The 13,619-nt window shown below is 46.8% G+C and overlaps 1 protein-coding gene and 1 long non-coding RNA gene across 3 annotated transcripts; both read right to left on the bottom strand.

Moving 5' to 3' along the window:
• Positions 1-2,925: 2,925 nt before the first annotated feature.
• Positions 2,926-4,323, bottom strand: LOC124682425 (chaperone protein DnaJ-like). Of its 2 annotated transcripts, none has more exons than XM_047217112.1 (6): positions 4,177-4,323; positions 3,993-4,092; positions 3,766-3,833; positions 3,627-3,683; positions 3,417-3,521; positions 2,926-3,292 (listed from the first exon to the last, which is right to left on the bottom strand). In XM_047217112.1, the coding sequence occupies exons 1-6, from the start codon at positions 4,285-4,287 to the stop codon at positions 3,242-3,244; spliced, it is 492 nt and encodes a 163-aa protein (XP_047073068.1). In that variant the 5' UTR covers positions 4,288-4,323; the 3' UTR covers positions 2,926-3,241. The 2 variants fall into 2 exon arrangements, with proteins under 2 accessions (XP_047073068.1, XP_047073069.1); XM_047217113.1 differs by having other exon boundaries at positions 3,417-3,534.
• Positions 4,324-9,607: 5,284 nt separating this feature from the next.
• Positions 9,608-10,415, bottom strand: LOC124682427. The gene is made up of 3 exons (XR_006996281.1): positions 10,285-10,415; positions 10,081-10,150; positions 9,608-9,723 (listed from the first exon to the last, which is right to left on the bottom strand). It is a non-coding gene; the product is annotated as an uncharacterized LOC124682427 (long non-coding RNA).
• Between the last annotated feature and the right edge of the window lie 3,204 nt (positions 10,416-13,619).

The following is a 13,619-nucleotide window of genomic DNA, read 5'->3' on the forward strand; positions in this document are numbered from 1 at the left end:
TCTCCGGTGTCGCATCCGTAGGGTTAGTCTGCAAAGTGCTCCTAGTAACCCCAAGTGCCATAACATCGTTCTAAGACTGATGATGTTGCGCTAGTTTTTGAGGATTGGCGCTCCTATTTGATGTCAATATATAAACCTCAGTGACTTCTTACTTGATCTCTCAACCACTCTTACCAACTTATCCATGTAGAACCTCTATCTTCGTATTTCCATCAATAATCTAAAGCGAATTCAGTTCCAAGATCTAGAAGTCATGGTTGTCGACACTCTTGTCGCTTGGCAATGAAAATTCTTCATCATTTGAAACGCACAACACTCACCAAATCGGTTCTCGTTTCTTAAGATTTCTACCACCTCATCACCTTAGATGTCCCGGCTGATATTCTAATTTCCCTCCAAAAGTTCATAAGTTCTTGGCTTTGGGCAGGTACCGACAAGTCTTCCAAATGCAAATGAAAATTAATAGAACCTCTATTTGTAGACCTACCTCGCTTGGAGGCCTCGGTGTCCTCAATTTGGAGAAGTATTCTTGGGCTTTGCACCTTAGGTGGTTGTGGCTCAAGTGAATGAAGCTGGACCGCCCATGGGTGGCACTGAGATCCCTTGCAACAAGGGCAACATGTATCTCTTCTATGTCATGGCAACAAAAGGCTTGTTTTTCGGAGTGGCCCATGGGCTGACCGGATCTGCTCTAAGGTCGTTGTGCCATCCATCTAAGATCTTTTCAAAAAGAAATCTTGGCTGGTTCGGAATGCACTCCACTTTAATGCTTGGATTCAACAAATTGACTACTCCAACAACCTCTCAGCTCACCACCTTGAGGAGTTCGCACGACTTTGAAACTACCCATCTCAAATACAACTTAATGGCTATGTTTGTGACTCGATCATTTGCAAACTCATTCTTTCAGGGAGATACTCCCCTGTCTCCACCTACAAGGCTCAGTTCACCAAGATAACCTCCATGCTAACGAACAATATGATTTTGAAGAATTGGGGGCCTTCAAAGTGATTATTTTCTCTTGGTGCATCAATCAAAACCACTTATGAATGGTGAATCGCCTTCAACAAAGAGGTTGGCCTAATTAAGGAAATTTCATACACCTTTTGCAATAGGGATCATGAGTCGTTGTCTCACCTTCTCTTCCTAGAAGGAGGAAATTTCTTGCACCCTGTCCACAATGTCCATGCTCGTCCCGGGAGGAAAGTGATGGCCGCGCTTGTTATGCTTGTATCATGGAAGATTTGGAGTGAGTACAATGCTAGAGTTTTCAAGAATTCAAGAACCATGGCCACGACTGTGCTAACACGTATAAAATTGGGGCAAGATCGTGGACCTTCGCCGGTGAAAAACACTTCTGTCACCTTATACCGGGAGAGTCATATTTTTTTGAGAATTGGGAGAGTAGACTTTTCTTCTTTCTTCTGAGGGTATGTCGCATTGAGGGTTATAACTTTGAACAATTTTTCTTCGCCTCAATAAGTTAATTAAGGAAAATCTCGTGCCTTTCTTTCAAAAACTTAACATCGTTACAAGAAAAAGTGAACATGTTAATTTTGAGTAGCGGCTCTTTCTTTTGGAGAAACCTCCCGCCGCCCCCTCCTCCCTCTTCACAATGGCCCCTCTCTCCCACCGGGCCGCCCTCTCACCTCTACGTAGCTCCTCCAGGGTCATTCGTGCGGGGGCGGCTTCGGAGGGCAACAACGCCAGCACAAGACCTCCCTCTTGTGGCTTTGTTGTCCGCTGTTGCCGCCGGCATGGGTGGGTGGAGGGCTAGGAGACGCATCGGGTGGATCCTCTTCACGCGTAGGTGAAGCTATGGGAGATGCGAGGTGGTGGCGCTCACGGCGTTGGACGCGGGCTACGGGTTGGCGACGGGATGCAACGGCTTGGACGGCGGATGCACGGCGCCGTGGCGATCGATGGTAAGCGGCTAGGCATGCATCATCTAGGCAGCACGATGGCTCGATCCGGTCCGCGCATGCCCAATCTGAGTCACGCGGGTTACGACTACTGCATGTATCTCGTCGTCCCTGGGGGGTGATGGCTGGCTGTGCGGCAATGGTGGTCACCGCGTTGCTATGTCTCTGGTGCGCCTGCTGTCTCCTACTGCGGTGGAGGTTCCAAACCTCCTTCATCGTCACTGTACGAGGGATGGCGGCGTCGGGGTCTGTTTATCCGCATCGATGACTAAAGGTGGCTGTCCTAGGGTTCCTCTGGCTTCAAGATGGAGATTTATCGGATGCTTGTCCTCCTTGATCTGGCCGAAGATGTCAAGTTCTCGAAGGCCCCGCCAGCGAACTCCCTTGGGCGGCTCATGCCTGGAGATTGTTGTATCGGATGGGATTCGATTGTGTGTTCCCATGTTTTTTTTCTACCGTCTGGTTTCAAGACGGAGCGGCGTGAAGAGTTCTATGGTGAAGTCAGAGGCGGAGAATTGGTATGGAAGCTGAGTTTTGAGGACTAGTGCTGGTGGTTAAACTTCCATGGTTTTTCAGACTTCATAGGAGCGACATGCAAGTGAGGGTGCTAGCACAAGAGAAGTTGGACTTCAGGTGAAAATCGAAGGTCTGGCCTTAACTGGTTGTGTATGACAATGATCTTGTTGAATGTATTGTTTTGAGAGCGATGTCTTTCTTCAGGGTGAAACGTAAAGATCTTTGGTCGGGCGATCATATATAACTTGCACTGTTTTCTTTTTGGAGGCATCTTTTTGAAAAAATTGGACTTCAGGTGTTGTCATTGTGGTGTTTGTGTTGCTGCTGTCAGGACTGAAACACTACAACAGAAATTTTTCCTTTTTTAGCTCTCATTTTTTGTTATGTGCATCCGTACTATCATTAGGATATGACGTTGTTGCACATGTTAGATGTAAGTATCTTCCCGACATTAATACATTTTTATCGGAAAAAATGAGAAGCAAAGTACAAATCGCAGCATGGGATGTTCCATGAGCGGATGACGTTTAAGTTTTAATGACTAGGCTTTGCTAGCTGAAACATTCAACTTTGAGTGATTGCTTCCGGAGCTTGTTGACAGCTTTGTTTCATGGGTTCTCCCGTGGATTATTAGCACGTCATGGCTTATATCAGAAACAGTTGTAAAGTCGTCGGCAAGTTAACTGAAATAATAATAATAATAACTGGGCTCGTGGCATCGGTCGTGCACATGCGAGTGTAGGCACGACAGTTCTGACTGATGAATTAGCGGCGTCTTGCATTTTATGTTTTTGGCGCCTTTTCTACTTCCTTGCTCCCCTTATCTTGGACGACGACTTGGCAAGGTCATCTTGCTGCAAAATATAAGCTGACATTAGTTATGAACAAATTAAGACGCAGACTGACATAGTAGTAGTTGGTAAATAGAAGAACTTTTGGCTGATCAAGGCAGCCTGGGAAGGACATTGTTATAGGTACCCCGGAGCGGAAGGAGGAGGAGGAGGAGGAGGACGACGGTCGTCTGAGGAAAAGCTCCTCGAACTGCCTCTGCAGATCCTCCAAGCTCTCGCCCTCGCCGCTCTCCTGCATCGCAGAACTGTGTGTACTCAGCACGAACTCGCATCATCGGTTCAGCAAGAAGTGATAAACGAAACCGTAGGTGAAAACAATCAGTTAGCTCTCAATTACGTGTGGGGCTGTCTTGTTCATCGCCTCGAGGATGTCTCCGAGTATTTCTCCTGCACCCTGCACGCAGATTTGCATGGCAAGATGGCTATCAGCGAAGAGGCCGTAAATTTTGACGAAGGGAAGACAGACAGAGACTTACGTCATCGTCGCCGTCGCTGTTGTAGGCTCCAACGTCATAGAGGATCCGCTTGTTGCGGTCCGAGAGAACTGCGTGTGAGTTCAAAATAACGTCACTGTCTATGCGTAGCTAAAAATTACACCCAGAACACGTATGCCTCAAGCCTTAGACGCAGCTAGCAGAGCGTTAATTCTACCGTATGAATTCCATTGTTCAAATAGAGAATCAGAGGAAGACGAAGAGTGTACCTGCGTAGGCTCCCTGGATCTTCTGGAACCTGGCCTTGGCGGCCTCCACGCCGCCGGAGCTACCCGTGGCCTTGGCGGCGCACTTGTCCGGGTGCCATTTCTGCCAACGAGAACCAGTGAGCCGGAGCAGACGGAGAGCCAAGAAACAAAGCAATCGACAAGAGCAGAGGAGGAGAACACGGACCATGGCGAGCTTCCTGTAGGCGGCGCGCAGCTCGGCGTCGGAGCAGTCGCTGGCGACGCCGAGAGCGGCGTAGAGGTTGCCGGCGCCGTTCTTCCCTCCGCAGCCGGCCATCGCGACACGCACCTAAACAAGTGAGCTCGCTTCTGCTGGGTGTGTCTCGTGCTGTGTTCTGCGGCAGAGTGCATGGCCGCTTACTTATAGGCGCCGATCGACGGCGGGGGAATGCATTTGACAGTTCGCCTCACTTGCACCAGCAGCCGGGGAGGCCAGCGATATTTTCGGGCCGATGTGTGGCGTCGCATCGCAGACATTGGCATCGGCATCGCTGCATCAGCAGCATGTGGCCGTTGAACCCGGGCTAAAGGCGTCGCATCGGTTGCTGTCTCGGAGAATCGGGAGGTTCTAGTAGCAGGACACCTCTGCGCCCGAGTGATACGCCACTGGATGCAGCTTCAGTCACTCATCAGGTGAGTGTGAGTGTGACCCCGGCCTTTTATGGAAAGAAAGGCTTCCATGGTTTTGGGGGCAGTACTCGGAGTCAACGACGGTGGCTAATGGCCTAGTGGGCCAGTAGAGTAACACTACAGTTCGTATGAAAAGAGGCAGGTTCAGTGAATAGAGAATACGTACGTATGCCGGGCCTGTATGTTCGTGTATGGCAACCGACCTCGGGTTGGCTCTGTTTCCTGTTGTCTATCCGTGTTAATACTAGATTTAAATGTGCGCCTTGGCGCACGATCCCGTGAAATTCGCATTGATTTTTAGGTTATATAACAATGATTGAAATCATGCCGAAGAGCCTATCTTCATGGGGGTGCGAGAGGACATCCGAGTGGTGCGGTTTTTTTATGGATGGTGGTCTCTATGTTGTTTCTATTAGGAGTTGTTAGGTCTAATAGAGAGGTTGCAAAATGTAGTTGTGTTTTAGCATGTTGTGATGTTATGGTGGTTGTATGTTCTGAAGTTTTGTGTGTTGCACAATTGCATGTTCATACATGGTCTTATTATCTTTTTTTAGACGATATCCACTATAAAGTATAAAATAATATTTTGATCCAGACCCTTTTTGCTTAGCAGCTTTTTATATAGTAGAAAAAGGACAACAATTACATATTATAGTTTCTCCAAGATAATAAAAACACCGGTACAACACTTGCTAAATGAATATGCATGGAGGTAACCATTTATATCTAAATCACACACAACTTCAATAGAAAAATAAACACTTATATTTCTTAAGGGTGACATTATAGTGCCTTGGTAGGAGGTACCAATTTGTTGTTGTTTTCTTCTACTCCAGATTTTTCATGTAATGAAGTGATCTGAAAAAGGAGATGTAGATTGAAATAACAAATTAGGTATGGTACCAAGACAAGAGAGTAGAAGTATCACAACATAAATGGTAGATCAGACAGGTATGGAAGGAACTGTCTATTTTAGGTGAGCCATGGCAACAGATGGACCCCACATGTAGAAAGGTGACTCTAGTGATGGTAAAGGCAGAAAGAAGGGAAAAAGAGCTAGCGAGCAATTTGGGAAAAAAAAAAGTTGAGAGTCCCGTGTATGGGAACATTACAAGTGCGACGGAACTGTCCGTCGTGGAAGCGTGCATGCAAAATGTTCTTGAGGAGCATATCCTTTACTCGTTTCTTCTTCGACGTCGGTGCCGCCGTCAGCGAGGCACCCAGATCCACGCTTTCTGTGCTAGCTGGCACTCTACTTTGCTGGTGCCGACGCTGACCTCTCTAAGCCACTGGTGGAGCTTAGTGAGAGCAAGACTGGGCCATGGCCCGCCTAGCGAGAAAGGAAATGTTTTTATACTTATGCCTCAGTGTGTATAGCACACTTACGGATAGGCCCTACTTACCGACCGATCCTTGGCTCAAAAAAAAAAACCTTACAGACCGATCCAGCTGAGTCACTCGATTCCTTCCCGAATTATCTTGTCGGTGGTTTCTGTAGTCGCTTCGTTGTTCCTCGGCTCCAGCTCGGCTACTCGTGTGCTCTGCTGCTCGTACTGGGTGCATCCATGGCGCTACCGCGGTAGGCCGCTAGAGCAGTCGATCCGACCTGGAGGTGACGGTTCAGCTGCAAGGCGTGGCGGAGACAGTCAATCCGGCGAGCGGCAACCGTTCAGCAGCAGCAGGGCGCCAGCCGCCTAGGCGGCCAGGCCCCAACCCAACCAGTCCACCACGACAAGACCAAGTTCCCAAGGAGGCTTAGGCGGCTAGGATCCAGTGCGGAGCCCGTCTTTATCTTTATTTTTCTCCGATCTTGCTGCTGCTTGAAGTTGCAAGTGCAAGTCTGCAACAGTGCAACTGCTCCAAATTCGATCTCAGGCAAAGCGCTTCAGGCTAATTTGAATCTTGGTGTGCTTTATTGTGGTATGTCTTATGGCGAAATGAATCTTCGTATACTTTATTTTGTTTTGGGGTAATTCATAGGTGTATATATCAGAATTGTATTTTTATCTACGGTTCAGAATTGCACAAAGAAGTATATGGTTCAGAGTTTAATTTTTTTGCTCTCAGTGTAGATTCACTGGCAGTCTGGAACGGAGGGTGGCACCTCTTTTATTGTAGAGGAGCTAGCGGGCTAGGAGGTGCACTCTCGAGGAAGAAGAAGTGCTGTCCAAGGATCGTGCTGAACCGATGGAAGTAGAAATGCTAGAGGGAAAAACCAACCATAATACCTTTGACACATGCTGTCGGTTTGCCCATTCTGGTGAAAACATTAGCTGGTATCATAATTAATTACTGAAAATCCAGAGGAACTGAAGGACAAATAATATAGATGTAAGAGATCTAGATCAGACTGTAGATTACTTTTTAAAACATGGCTACCTTGTTGTCTGTGTATTTTGTGCACTGAGGTTCTGTTGCTCGAAATTTGTAGGCTTATAGGTAGGCACATTACATGTTCCAGACAGTTGAAGAACGTAGAAACTTACAATAGTGAAAAAAAGTTTTATTCAGTTGAGCCCTAGCGTGAGTGTGGTGTCATACATAATCTTACTAACACCAGAAAGAAGCACTAAAACGGAAACAGAAAAGCTAACATTTCATACACTGGTTCAACGCAGATACACAGGACAATACACGGCAGTGAGTAGACGTACAGAGCAAATAGTTTTCAGGTCAACCCCTAGAGATGGTACATAAAACTAAACATTGGCTAAGTGCTCCTTATATGTGAAATACATTAAGTGGCTTGAGGTTTGAAGCTTTTGTGTTCAGCACTGTGTCCAGAGCTAGTTTCCCCTCCATAGGCACCACTCTATGACCGCCATCAAGAACCCATTGACCACTGTGTAAATTCCTCTAAGCCAGCCCGCTCTTCATCTGATAGTGTAGGATCAGACAATCTCATATTCTGTCATAAGCTAAGTACAATCACATGTTGCCATAGAGGTGACCTGATAAGGAAAGTCATTAATGTCAACCAGTATCCCGAAACACGAGTTAGCTATCCTCCCACCTGCCAGCAAAAGCAATATGAGACCTGATGAAGCAACGGCCAAAACAAATATGATCATCGACTCGCATGGCTGCAATAATAGAAGTCTACAAAAATGTCTTCCATGTACCACCATGACCAGATACAAAGAAAAAACTCCCAACAGAATTGAGAGAACCTGATCAGAAATATCGAGTTGATCTCCGGCGAGCCCCCACACCATCAGTCGCTCTGGCGTCTCCCATGCCTATACCTCTGAACAAATGCAAACTGAATACATCAACCAATTAGTTTGCGCTGAAGAAATAATAAGCCAAGCAAGTACAAAGATGTCACTTAGTCATACACATGAGAGATCAAAACTGGAAAACTACGTAGTGAGATCAATAGTTTCGTGCAATACTTTATTGTACTACGTGTGCTTATATTATGCATTTCAATTGGGTCATTTTATTTATAGAAAATAATACAGGCACCTACATACACGTTCAACTACTATGTCAGTCGGCGACACCGCCACCATACCCAACCACAGAGCATACACCAAAATCAAAGTAGAAGAATAAATGTAAATGGGTCATGCCTATCTCAGTAAATCTTCTGAGCCTCTCTGGCAAGTTCGAGCCAACGCCAAGGATAGCACCTGCAAGGAGAATACATCAAACATGAAAATTAAACAGTAGAGATGTAACAAGGGCACCAAACAGAATATCTAGAAAGACCAAGTGGAGCAGAAAACACGAGACACTTGAAAAACATGACCAAGCAATCTAAAGCAAGGGGCTCATCCTGATTCTCATCCCTGCATGTGTAGAAATAGGATTTGTAACCAGAGAAACAAATGATAAGCCTAAAAATTCGTAGGTTCCCTATCTAATAAAGAGCTGCAGTTTTGGTGTACAGAAGTGGAGCTACAATCTACTATTGGGATTAATTCACGAAAAATGCTGACCAAAATAACAATGATACCATCCTATCAAAGTAGACCTTCCCAATTTCACCACCCTATTTGAACGAACACAACAGACCCAACACATAACAAAATCCATTGGATCCAGTGGAGACATATACACAGGGACAGAGATATAGATTAGAGATTCAAGGTCGAGTGAGGAGTTTAGGTAGCAAATGAAGAGGGGAGCATGAAGGATATGTTTACCTACGGATGGACAGATGGAGTTACGCTCCGAGCTCCGTGGGACGCATTTATGCAAGCCTTGTCGCTCCCGCCTCTTATCCCATGAGCCGCCACCTCAACATGGGACATGCCATCCACGAGGAACATGTCGGGTTTCTCAACATGGGCTTGACATGAGGGTGGGATCTCCTTGCAGTCTGCATGATGCTTCCAGGTCTCACTCCCGGACTAACAACAGTATGAAGACGTTGTTGGAGCTGGCAATACCAGCTGCGGGTGCAGACATTTTTCAAAACATGGAATTAGTCAGCCTGCAGCTGGAATGACTGCAGTTAAAATAGCAAAAGGGGTTAGTCCATTCGAAATAGGAACCATAAACTTTTAGATACATTAATATAGGACCATACTGCAGATATGCTAAGCATGTGTATGAGCATGTATTCACTCTAACACCTCAAATAGCAAGACCATGAACAAAAGCCAGCAAACTTATAGACAAACCACAATATAAGAACACGTAAATGGATTATTGTTTTACAAAAAATGAAGTATGAATGAAAGCAAAAGAATACCAAGATATGCATGAACAAATAGATCTATGGCATCAAGAAGGGGCCATAAATCAAGTAGCATGAGCTATAGAATTGTGGAACTGAGACATTTGCTTTATAGTCCAACGAGCATTGTCACAAATTTTGTCTTTTACCCATAGGTTTGGCAAAAATTAAGATACAATATTTCTAGAATTATAAATCAAATAGAATAAACAAGCAACATTGTGAGATGTTAGGCCTGAATATCAACATGAGAAATGATGTGAGCAAGACCTTCCCAGCTCATTTTTTTCCTATCTAATAGGTAGTAGGATGAAGGAAAATATAAGAAAAGTATCGTCATACCGCATCCATTGGCACAATCTAGCCGATCTGAGGCTGGCCACATAACCTATCAACCTGCACAAACTTTTATTATAAGAACCTAAATATTATCAGTCTTAGGACACCACACAAAAGCTATCTGAAATATGAGAACGTAAAAATCAAGATGGAAATAAGGAGCTCAAATGACTAAATGAGAACTTCATTTGTTGAATAGGTTTATTTGGGCACGTAACTATCATTGGCTAGTGAGGCATTGCTACTTTGCTAGTCACATAATTGATAGGGGGATACAATATACATGTAAGCCATTGTTTGCTGTAGCTAAATTTCATAAAAAGTTAACTATTGACGAGAATACAATACATGGATTAATCCTACTGTGCAACCTTACATCTTTTAGAAAAAGTAAATTATTGAGTAGAATATTACATGGATTAATCCTTCTGTACAACCATATTGCCTTTTCACCAAACACCTTGTAGGCACAAATTATAAAGAGCTGCACAAACATAGATGAAAAGGGTTAGATCAAAAGAGAATAATAATGAAAGAGAGAGAGGAGGAGGAGGCAAATCAGTGGGGAAAATAGAATCCAAGGACACGGGCAAACACATGCCCTAGCAAGGGCCAAACCTGTGCTGAATTAACACCACGTGAATGGCTCTCCGTACATGCCGTCGAGGCGTCGCGTGGTGGGGCAGAGCCAGGCCGGCCGTTGGCCGTGGGCTGCCGGCGGAGACGACAGGGATGGAAGCAGATCCTCGTATGCAGCTTTCCCACTTTCCTCCTCCACAAGAGAAGTTTGATTCCACGTTTATTTCAGCACTTCAGCACAACACATTTGAGAGAGAGAGAGGACCAACCTGAAAAATAAGAGGCGAAGGGGCTCTAACTGCCCAACCTATCCCACGCCGGAGCTCACCTAAGCTCACCCGAGCTCGCCGGCGCCGCTCCCGCGCCCCCGCTGAGGGATGGCCGCTGCGCTGTTCGCGTATTCGGCGTGGAATGGGACGGAAAGAGGAGAGACGCAGGTGCCGCGGCTCTTCCCCCTCCGCGTATTCGGCGGCCGAGTCCGCGGCGGCCGGCCGCAGGCTTCTTGGCCATCCCGCAGCGCCTGCTATAGGAGAGGTGGAGGGGACACGTGATTTGATTGAGGGTGGAGGGAGGAGATGAGTCCCTACTCGAGGGCAGGCCAGCCGGCGCTCTTCTGCAGTTGGATGGCGGGCGCGGAGCGGAGGCGGCGGCTGGGAGCGGAGGAGGAAGGGGAGAGGGAGCGACGGGATAGCCACGCGCGACGGGAGAGTCTGGGCCGAGCGGGCTTCACAGGACCCGTGGATAAAATGCGGGTCTGCGGGAGGGCCTCACGCCCTGGATGGAATGGCTGGCCGAGATCGCGCCACGTCAGCTCGATCGGACGGCCCAAAATCCAAACGCCTGTGAGAGCCCCATGGGGGTGCAGCAATCAACCGTGAGATTTCACAGCCGACTCTAACTCCCTGCTGACAGATGGAGACGATCAAGTGCTAGGCCGACCTCTGGTAATGCATATCTCCACCTATTGTAATTCGGACAATACCTTAGTTCAGGGTTGCCTAAGATGTACTCCACATTCGCATGTGTCTATACATCAAAATGCGTCTACACATATATGTGTATCAAGATAAATTTGCGACATACTTTTCTAGACGGAGTGACGAACGGTGCTGGCAATGGTAGAAAATCAGTCATAGAACACTGGTGGAAAAACAGGCTTCGGGTGAGCCCCATAAGTCGCGATGCTGCAGGAACCGCGACTAATGGTACCTTTAGTCGCGGTTCGGGAGGCGAACCGCGACCAAAGGCCTGGGCCCAGGGCGCTCGGTGGCCAGCCGGTGCACGTGGGGGGCCAACCACGACTAAAGGTGCCCGAAGGCCTTTAGTCGCGGTTGGCCAGGCCAACCGGGACTAAAGCCCCTCCCCTATATATACCCACCCAGCAGCCAACACTTAGCCATTTGGTGCCATTCTCTTCACAAGCTTCACAAGTGGGTGTTAGGTTTGCTTTTGGTTCCTCTTATGCACATAAGGTGTTTGATGAAATGCCCCAAGAGCATGAAACAAACATGATATGAAGTGTTGGAGCCACACTTGAGCTTTCTCATTTATTTTTTCCTCCTCGATCGCGGTTAGCAACTTGAACCTTTGATGTGTCGTTGATAAAATGTGCATGTGTGTGTAGTTCATTGTTTAATTTATATTGTTTGTAGCTAGTTAGTTTAACAAATGCATGATGGTTAATTATATATTTTATATTATAATAATGCAGATGAATCGACAATGGATGTACGGTAACCGACTCTCCGGCGAGTTCAGTGCGGGTTTGAAAGATTTCCTCGTAGTGGCCAATGCGAACAAGCAGTGGGGTTTTGTTATCTGTCCATGTGTTAAATGTAAGAATCGAATGGTTACTCTTCCTCAAGAGATGTTCACATGCACCTGCTTCGGCACGGTTTCATGCCAAGCTATAATTGTTGGACCAAGCATGGAGAAAGAGGGGTTATAATGGAAGAAGATGAAGAAGGGGATGATTTCAATGATGAAAGCTATCTTGCTCATTTCGGTGATACTTTCATGGAGGATGCTGAAGGTGAAGGGGAAGGTGAAGGGGAAGGTGAAGAAGAGGCACGTGATGATCCCGTTGATGATCTTGGTCGGACCATTGCTGATGCACGGAGACGCTGCGAAACTGAAAAAGAGAGGGAGAATTTGGATCGCATGTTAGAGGATCACAGGAAGGCGCTGTACCCCGGATGCGATGATGGTCTGAAAAGCTGGGCTGCACACTGGATTTGCTGAGATGGAAGGCACAGGCAGGTGTAGCTGACTCGGCATTTGAAAACTTGCTGAAAATGTTGAAGAATATGTTTCCAAAGAATAACGAGTTGCCCGCCACTACGTACGAAGCAAAGAAGGTTGTCTCGCCCTCTAGGTTTAGAGGTTCCGAAGATACATGCATGCATCAACGATCGCATCCTCTACCGCGGTGAATACGAGAATTTGAATGAATGCCCGGTATGCACCGCATTGCGTTATAAGATCGAGGCGATGACCCCGGTGACGATGTTGAGGGCCGAAACCCAGGAAGAGGGTTCCCGCCAAGGTGATGTTGTATGCTCCTATAATACCACGGTTGAAACGTCCGTTCAGGAACAAAGAGCATGCCAAGTTGTTGCGATGGCACAAAGAGGACCGTAAGTCGGACGGGGAGTTGAGACACCCCGCAGATGGAACGCAATGGAGAAAGATCGACAGAGAGTTCAAAGATTTTGCAGCTGACGCAAGGAACATAAGATTTGGTCTAAGTACGGATGGCATGAATCCTTTTGGCGAGCAGAGCTCCAGCCATAGTACCTGGCCCGTGACTCTATGCATCTACAACCTTCCTCCTTGGTTGTGCATGAAGCGGAAGTTCATTATGATACCAGTGCTCATCCAAGGTCCGAAGCAACCCGGCAACGACATCGATGTGTACCTAAGGCCATTAGTTGATGAACTTTTACAGCTGTGGGGCAGACCTGGTGTACGTGTGTGGGATGAGCACAAAGAAGAGGAATTTGACCTACGAGCGTTGCTTTTCGTAACCATCAACGATTGGCCTGCTCTTAGTAACCTTTCGGGACTGTCAAATAAGGGATACAATGCATGCACGCACCGCTTACATGAGACCGAAAGTGTACATTTGCCAAATTGTAAGAAGAACGTGTACCTTGGGCATCGTCGATTTCTTCCGAAAGGTCATCCAAGAAGAAAGAAAGGCAAGCATTACAACGGCAAGGCAGATCACCGGCCGAAGCCTCGCGGAACACACTCGGTGCTGAGGTATTTGATATGGTCAAGGGTTTGAAAGTCATCTTTGGAAAGGGTCCCGGCGGACAATCAGTTCCGAAGGGAGCCGACGGGCACGTAGCCATGTGGAAGAAGAAATCTAT

The sequence above is a fragment of the Lolium rigidum genome, chromosome 1 (genome assembly GCF_022539505.1).
Source record: "Lolium rigidum isolate FL_2022 chromosome 1, APGP_CSIRO_Lrig_0.1, whole genome shotgun sequence".
NCBI lineage: Eukaryota > Viridiplantae > Streptophyta > Magnoliopsida > Poales > Poaceae > Lolium > Lolium rigidum.

Coding starts and splice junctions, on each gene's coding strand:
- LOC124682425 (XM_047217112.1), bottom strand. CDS start 4,287: ATGGCCGGCTGCGGAGGGAAGAACGGCGCCGGCAACCTCTACGCCGCT. Junction 4,093..4,176: donor CCTACAGGAAGCTCGCCATG/GTCCGTGTTCTC, acceptor TCTCGTTGGCAG/AAATGGCACCCGGACAAGTG. Junction 3,522..3,626: donor TGAACAAGACAGCCCCACAC/GTAATTGAGAGC, acceptor TCTGCGATGCAG/GAGAGCGGCGAGGGCGAGAG.